Raw genomic sequence first — 7,992 nt, 5'->3', positions numbered from 1 at the left:
CTGTTTCCTGTCACCTCTCCCTGACTTTGACTTTCCCCCTGTGCTACATGGTTCCCGACTTATCTCCATCACTGGAGATGTTCATGTTGGAACCTGCAGCCGGGTTGTTGCCAGGAAACATCTTCTCGGTGGGCGTCACGGCGGGACTGCCGACCCCCGACGAGCTGGAGCTGCTGGAGCGGTGCTGCGTCGGAGGCGGGCGCACCGGCCTCATGGGCGGCGGGCGGAGCTGAGCGCCGACCAGCCGGGTGGACAGAGCCGGCTTGAAGGTGGTCATCATCTCGGAGGTGGAGCTGCTGCTGCGGCGCATGGCCGCGTCCGGGTCACGGATCATGATGGTGTGGAGCGGGCTGCCGGGCTCCGAGCTCACCGGGTTCTTCATCGGCTCCAGGGTGTCCAGAACCACGTCCGGAGCCTGTTTGACGGTGTTCTGGCGCTCCAGCTCTCGAAGCTCATGGAGGGCTGTGGTCATCGTTTTCTCTATGTCCTGCAGAGATGAGGAGGAGGAGGACAGAACGATGAAGAGCGTATGCTCACTGCGATGGATTACACAACCTCAGGAAGTTTTGTGAATGGATCATTTTTATGTCCTAAACCATCATATCGTTCAAAATTGGGAAACAAAATATATCCAAAATTATGAGGTACATTTAAATGTGGTAAACTGCAGCTCATTGTTTACAACAGGGTTAATTATGATGTAAAATATGCGTGAAACACACTATTGTCCTTTAAATTGTTCTACTGAGCTCCTGTTAATTATTCAAAACCATTTCTATATGAAACACTGATGAATGTTTATTTACACACTCATCAATAACAAATCTGGAACTTTGCTCCTTAATGTGACTTATTATTCAATATTCTGCAAACTCTTCAGTTCCTGTCAATCACACAGAGAAAGTCTGACAGTTTATTCCAGACGGCTGCAGCAGGAGGTCTGACACTGTTCAACCAACCTGATCCAAACCAACCCGATCCAAACCAAACCAACCCGATCTAAACCAGCCCGATCCAAACCAAACCAGCACGATCCAAACTAACCTAAACCAAACCAACCCAAACCAGCACGATCCAAACCAAACCAAACCAAACCAAACCAACCCGATCCAAACCAACCCAAACCAATCCGACCCCAACCAAACCAGCACGATCCAAACCAACCAGATCCAAACCAAACCAGCATGATCCAAACTAACCCAAACCAAACCAACCCGATCCAAACCAACCCAGTCTGCCTGCAATGAACAGGATAAATGTCCGACTCTTTTTCTGCTGCTATCTGATGCCAAAAAAAACAGATTTACTCTTTTTGCCTCCATCTGAAACTTCACATCTGACCAAACGGGATTTATATAATATTTTCATATATTATTTTATTTGATCAATAACAATTTCATATTTTCAACAACTCAAAATCAAAGATTGCAGTTACTCTATTTAATGAAGGACAGATAGGTAGAAACAAGGAAACATAAAGTGTCCCCTCACCTCAGCCAGAGCTTCGGTCTCCAGAGACTTGTGGTCCCCGAGGCTGCTGTGGCGGGTCGCCCCTGGTACCGGTCTCAGCGGGTGGCCCTCGGGATAGGCCTTCCTGTCCGCGTAGTTGATGCTTCCTGCACTTCCAAAGGTGCCGAGGCGCCGTTTCTCCGGGCTCTCCATGCGGGCCTTGCTGATGGACACCTTGCGGGGGCTGCTGGGACAGGCGGCGGCCCGCGGCGGGGGTGTCGGCCCCTCGGGTCGGGCTGTGCGTGTCCGTCCCGCTCCGACGACGCGGGATCGCAGCTCCGTCGGAACGTAAGCGGACTCTGAGGAGACGGATCAGATCAGAACTGTCAGTCAGGAAGGAGTCAGTGTTACAAAGCTTTAGAGCATGAAGATGATGCCCACCTCCCCATGACGCCTCCGAAGGTGTAATCAGGCGACGGCTCGCACGGAGACGGGGCGTCGTTTTTAGAAGAAGCTTTATCCTCCAGCAGCGGCCCACTGCTGGCTTCACTGTCGGCCTTCTGGCTGAGGTTATCGGAGAAAGCGTCATCCCTGGAAGACAGGAGTCCCATCACACAACACGTCATGATGCAGTCACTAAAAAACATCTCAGAGAAGAACAATACTTCACGCGTACAGGTCTTGTACGACGATGTACTGATGGGGGATGAGGCCGTCCACGCCGTTGTGACGCCCCTCCCACCAGTCCTCCGACGCTCGGTGGTACAGAAGCAGAGACGCTCCCTTCTTGAAGGACAGCTCCCGAGGACTGCGGCCCACGTAGTCGAACTTAGCGATGGCTTCGATCTGTTCCACCTCTGAAACACCAACAGGTGGAGGAACATCAGAGAAATCAACAAGATACATGATCAACAAAAACAGAACATATTAGCGCCTAAAATAAAGGAATAACTAATTGGTGTAATCCAAAACATGATGTTTTTAATCAAGGATAATGACAATCAAAACTGACTATTCTACATAATGTGTGACAAAATTTTGTTTAGGTGAAAACATGTCTGAAGTGTATTACAGCATGTGGCCAGCAGGGGTCAGTCACGGTTAACTATCAGCTGTAATCAGCTCTGAGCAAGAAAAAAAACATTTAAAGAGAAAATCCAGACGGTTTTATTTTGAAAATCTGACCAGAGGTTGTCCTGGATGTTACAGAGGACCGTTTGAGATCAGCAGGCCGAAAAGCAGCCGATTTTTTACATTTGATGTCAATTCTAAACGAATAAAAAGAGAAAGTCTGCCGTCATCTCAGCAGGTGATGAACTCGTTATTCAACAATTCCTACGTTGAAACTGAACGACCGCAACATCAGAGCCACGATGTTAAACAAGAGTGTCAGCGTTAAGGCCAGAAAGAAGAGAAGATCCATGAAGCAACGAGTCTTTGATCTGTTCTCCAGGTGAAGGGTCAGCAGCCATCACTGATGAAGACAACACGGTAACCGTAGCGATCGTCACCGGCGGCAGCAGATCTGACTGTGTTTCATTCCTGTATTCAAAGCTCAGAGGAGGAAACACAGCACAAAGGAGAGAAAGTCCCGGGAGAACTGCTGAGTACCACCAAACAAAGAGCAGGCGGGGGGGTGGAGGGGCGATGGTGGGGCGGGGGCGGGGGGGGGGGGGGCGGGGGGGGGTCCCATCCACACAGAAACACGGATCAAAGAGGCATCGCCACATGCCAATACTGTTTACTCAACCTGCCTTCAGCTGCAAACATTAGGAACCTGCTCACCTCTCAGTCCTAATGAACGAGGCGGAAACATCAAATCTTTACTCTTTATTCTGATGGGAAACTTAAATCAGCTGTTTTGGGATTTTTTTTTTTTGATCAAACATGTTTGATTTTGCAGCAGAGAAAGTTTAATGGTGTTCAGTCACTACAACTTTCCTCCCCCTGACAATCTTTTATGATGGAAATATAAATATCTGCACCACATTTGATGGTAATCCGCCCAGTGACTGAGAGTGCATCAATGGTTCATCCTCTGGGAACCATGAATGCCTGCACCAAATGTAACAGCAGTAAATCTAATATTCATCTCATTATATCGTGAACACAGAGCGAAGCTCAAAACAAACCCTGATAATACAAAGCCTCTTTATAATAAACAGAAAATACTGATGTATTAACCTTCATCACTGGTGTGTGGTTCAGTTCCATTATCGACCTCATCGATGGTTCCTGGTTCGCTGTGGGGGCTGTCACTAAACACAAAATAAACAACACATTCAGACATTTTATGAACAATACCAATATTTAAGAAGAGAATTAGCTGCTGGATTCTCAGAGTTGACAGAACGACAGCCGTCTACTTGGCTGGTGTCGGTACGTACCAGTACTCCTCCCCCCCCGTCATGCACTTCTCGTACACCGGCCCGTCCAGCTCGCGATGGTTCGGAAAGATGACCTCGTTGTGGATGATGATGGTCTTGATGACCTCATTAACGTGCGCCTGACACGTCACGGGATCCTGACCGTCCGGGATGGGCATCAAGGTCGGGCCGAAGCAGATGGCCAGATTATACGCATCCATCATGTTCTCGTCGTTGTACTGGGACAGACTGAGGGACACAGCAGGAACATATTAACATATTAAATGCACCTTCTGATCAGCCACAAAGCACTCGGAGTAAATCAAATCATTCAGAAGAAGTTCTTCATCGAGAAGCTCCAGCTGAGCAGAACTAACGAGGAGGCGTGGGCAGGAGAGAAGATGTGAAGTCGAAGTGCAGCGTCAGATAGGAGCTTCCAAACCTTTCATTAAATTAGCATGTGAGCTACAGTGTCAGATCCTCTGTGGTGAATCTGCAGACACTCGTCTGTGTGCTCTGACTTTAGCTTCAGGCGACTCACTGATTGAGAAAAGCGAAAAGGTATCTCATGACGATGATGATGGTCCGAGGAAGAGTCACGACGATCTGCTGGATGTGATGAGCTCTCTCGGCGCCGGACTCCAGCTCTGAAACACAGACGGCAGAAACAGAGAGGTGAACCGATGCTGGTTTACTTTGTAATGAAGAACAGACAAATATAAAGCTTTGGAAATATCCGATTTAGTTTCCTCCCAACTTATAACACCGAAATACAATAAAAACCAGATCCTGCTGTGGAACAATGATCGAACTGGGCCGCAGTGTTGAAGCAGAAGGCAGCAGAGATTTCGACACGCTAATCTGCCTCCTCAGACCCCCGAGGTGAACCGGGTGATTAGACGATAAGTGGGGGAATTATTTTGTTCTGAACCTCCACATGGCAGACTGATGCGTCTCCTCCGACCGGCTCGCCGTGAAACATCAGGCAGACAGCGACGGTGTTCAGATCGTTTCCATGTGCTGCATCTCCTTCTCCTCTTCACTACAGCCGAGTCTCCAAGAAACTGTAGATCAGGAGTCTCCAACCTTTTTACCTCTGAGAGCTCCTCATGTTTAGTAACAGTTATTCACATAGCTGAGCGCCTGTGCGGTCAAATTACTTTAAAAAGGGTCAAATAAATCCTTCTAATATCAGATTTAACAAATAAATAACAGTGTTTCCCTTCGGGCTTCTAATTTGAAAAGGTGCAGCATTCAGCCAATCTGCTTTATAGCTCCGCCCCTCTCTGTTGCGGTCCAGCTGAAAATATTGTATTTATGTTATCGATCTAATTTTGAGCCGTCGTTTGTTTCCAGGTCTGCGAGATCTCTACTGTGTTTGTGTCCTCTGATCTCTGTGTGTCTCACTGAGGGCGGAGCTCCACCTCTACTGTGTTTGTGTCCTCTGATCTCTGTGTGTCTCACTGAGGGCGGAGCTCCACCTCTACTGTGTTTCTGTCCTCTGATCTCTGTGTGTCTCACTGAGGGCGGAGCTCCACCTCTACTGTGTTTGTGTCCTCTGATCTCTGTGTGTCTCACTGAGGGCGGAGCTCCACCTCTACTGTGTTTCTGTCCTCTGATCTCTGTGTGTCTCACTGAGGGCGGAGCTCCACCTCTACTGTGTTTGTGTCCTCTGATCTCTGTGTGTCTCACTGAGGGCGGAGCTCCACCTCTACTGTGTTTCTGTCCTCTGATCTCTGTGTGTCTCACTGAGGGTGGAGCTCCACCTCTACTGTGTTTCTGTCCTCTGATCTCTGTGTGTCTCACTGAGGGTGGAGCTCCACCTCTACTGTGCTTCTGTCCTCTGATCTCTGTGTGTCTCACTGAGGGTGGAGCTCCACCTCTACTGTGTTTGTGTCCTCTGATCTCTGTGTGTCTCACTGAGGGTGGAGCTCCAACGCACAGCTCCCTGAAACGTTTCCTTCTGACTCACTGATGGTGGAGATGAAGTCCAGGAAGCGCTCCTTGGGGAACAGGGGGTTCTCCAGTCCTCTGAAGTAGAGCTTCAGCACGCCGGCCACCGAGTTAATATCGTGTTCGTTCTGGTCATCAATCAGAGGATCTTCACCTGGTTCAGGAAAACAGGTGAGCTTTCATTTTGAGCTGAAAAAGGTTTCAAACGACTTCACCCTGTTTAAGTATTTGTGGCATGAGAGGAAGGAATGAACCGACCCACCTCTCTCGAAGGAGTTTTTAATATCGTTGACCTCCACCTGGGATCCCGGCACACGGAAGATGCCCTGCTGCTGCAACCCTGAGAGAAACAGATTCAGATTCATCATTATCTCCAAATCAAGCCGCCAGCTTCATGAACGCCTACAGAAAACAGAAAACACAGAGCAGGAAGTGTAACGCGGTCATAAAGGGAGATGCGTATTTTTCCAGGAGAGGGCCCCTCGGCGAGCCGGCAGCATGTGGTTCCAGTTAGAGGCTCTAATCAGGTTTCTGGAGTTTCATTAGGTCCAGATTCAGAGGAGAGAGGCCTGCAGGCTGGAGCAATGAGCTCAAGACAGATGTGAAGGTAGACGGGGAGGAGTTATAATGTGTGTGTGTGTGTGTGGGGGGGGGGGGGGGGGGGGGGCTGACTAAACAAAGACCAATGGGGACTTTCAAATGTCTTTGTGTTGGATCTATTGCTACAAGCTCGTTGGATCATCGGGGGTCGGATGTTTGTGGAAATAGATTTTCTCGTCCAGCTGCTAATTTCACTTCTTATGAGTTTTCAAAGAACTTCTTACGTTTTCTTTATTTTTTTACTGAGAAGCAGCTCGATGTGAGACTCACCGTACAGATTGATGTATCTGACGCAGCTTTCAACCACCAGCGGGATGGGTTGACCTGAATCCTGAAAATCATTAATACACAAAATTCATATAGAAACAAGGCAAATTTTAATAAAAAAAATAGTTATACACAAATACATAGTAAGATATATGTAAAGTTGAATGTTTAAGTGTGTAAAGGAATTAAACAATCAATATTAACCTTGAAATATGTACTATAATAACAGTAAATCACAAAAAAATGATTTAGGAGATGGAAGACTGCAGCAGTCTGATATGAAAAAAGTTTAAGAGGTGTGAAAAATAAAAGCATGCATGTGCAGCACAAGCAGGAGAAATAAATGACACCTATTAGTCAGATAGTTTTAGTTTAGCCTGTTTGCATCCTTTACTCTGTAACGTCAGCGGTACCTGGATGCGGGTACGAGCATTCCTTCTCCCTCTGGGACAGACAGCAGCAAAGCACAGAGCAGCAGAGGAAGAGGAGGCAAAAGAAGCACAAAGTTAGAAAAGCTCAGGTGACAGACGACCCGTCTGAGATCAGGGAGCGGCGACAGCAGAGCTGCAGACGAGCAGAGAGGGACGAAGCAGACGCTCTGCTGCCGCTCAGGATTTAAAAAGGAGAGCCGGAGATGTTGAGAAGGGAAATAAAGAGACGGCTGACTGCCGCTCGGTCCGCCGAGGGAGGAAGGAGGAGGATTAAAGGTTAAACAGAGCCGTTATATAATGATGGAGGGACAGGAGTGAGGAAGAGTTTGAGGACGAAGGCTCTAAGCTCCCCCCCCCTCCTGCTCCACAGGGTCACACACCACCACAGAGGGTACCTGGATGAAGGTCTCCATATTGCCGTTAAACAGTTTATGGTTATAGACGGAGCGAGGCCTAGGCTTCCGCATTTTCTGTGGTTTAGGGGGGAGGGTGGGGGGCCTGGGAACAAAAACACCAACAATCTGTCAATCTATGGGAACAAAGGAGTGTCAAAAGCAGCTATAAAAATGTTTACAAAAAAACAACTCAGTTTGAATAATGGAAATGAGAAAAAACTTTATTCCAAATTTAAGAAATTCAGCCATTTGATTGGTACTGATGGTTTGTGATGAGCAAAACTCAAAACTGACTCGTGAAAAACACAATCATAGAAGTAATCATTCATATTTGATAGTTGTTATATCAAGTTGTTCAGATAATAAAACTGAAACTAGAAATCCCAGCGTGACGTGGTAAAACAAGACGTGTAATTCCTACTAAAAGAAAAAAAATCACAGAATTCAACTATAGAAAATATATTTCTGATTTCTGATTATAACACATATCAAAGTGCATAAAAGCGCTGTTTTATCTACTATTATGAAATA

General features: G+C 47.3%; 1 protein-coding gene across 1 annotated transcript in view; it reads right to left on the bottom strand.

The window, feature by feature from the left end:
• Positions 1–398: 398 nt before the first annotated feature.
• srgap3 (SLIT-ROBO Rho GTPase activating protein 3) overlaps positions 399–7,992 on the bottom strand; it is a 26,912-nt gene continuing 19,318 nt past the window's right edge. The window contains exons 10-20 of the mRNA XM_069153876.1: positions 7,462–7,564; positions 6,639–6,699; positions 6,031–6,108; positions 5,788–5,922; positions 4,357–4,462; positions 3,837–4,064; positions 3,634–3,707; positions 2,126–2,306; positions 1,891–2,040; positions 1,492–1,808; positions 399–487 (exon numbers count right to left, since the gene is read on the bottom strand). Coding sequence (XP_069009977.1) covers positions 1,493–1,808; positions 1,891–2,040; positions 2,126–2,306; positions 3,634–3,707; positions 3,837–4,064; positions 4,357–4,462; positions 5,788–5,922; positions 6,031–6,108; positions 6,639–6,699; positions 7,462–7,564 — 1,432 coding nt within the window. The 3' untranslated portion in view covers positions 399–487; position 1,492. The remainder of the gene's footprint in view (positions 488–1,491; positions 1,809–1,890; positions 2,041–2,125; positions 2,307–3,633; positions 3,708–3,836; positions 4,065–4,356; positions 4,463–5,787; positions 5,923–6,030; positions 6,109–6,638; positions 6,700–7,461; positions 7,565–7,992) is intronic.

The sequence above is a fragment of the Embiotoca jacksoni genome, unplaced genomic scaffold, assembly GCF_022577435.1.
Source record: "Embiotoca jacksoni isolate LCO1_2020_lvr unplaced genomic scaffold, fEmbJac1.0.p SCAF_1, whole genome shotgun sequence".
Classification (NCBI taxonomy): domain Eukaryota; kingdom Metazoa; phylum Chordata; class Actinopteri; family Embiotocidae; genus Embiotoca; species Embiotoca jacksoni.
Note: the sequence above shows the minus strand (reverse complement) of the source record. Positions and strands in the feature narration are given on the sequence as shown.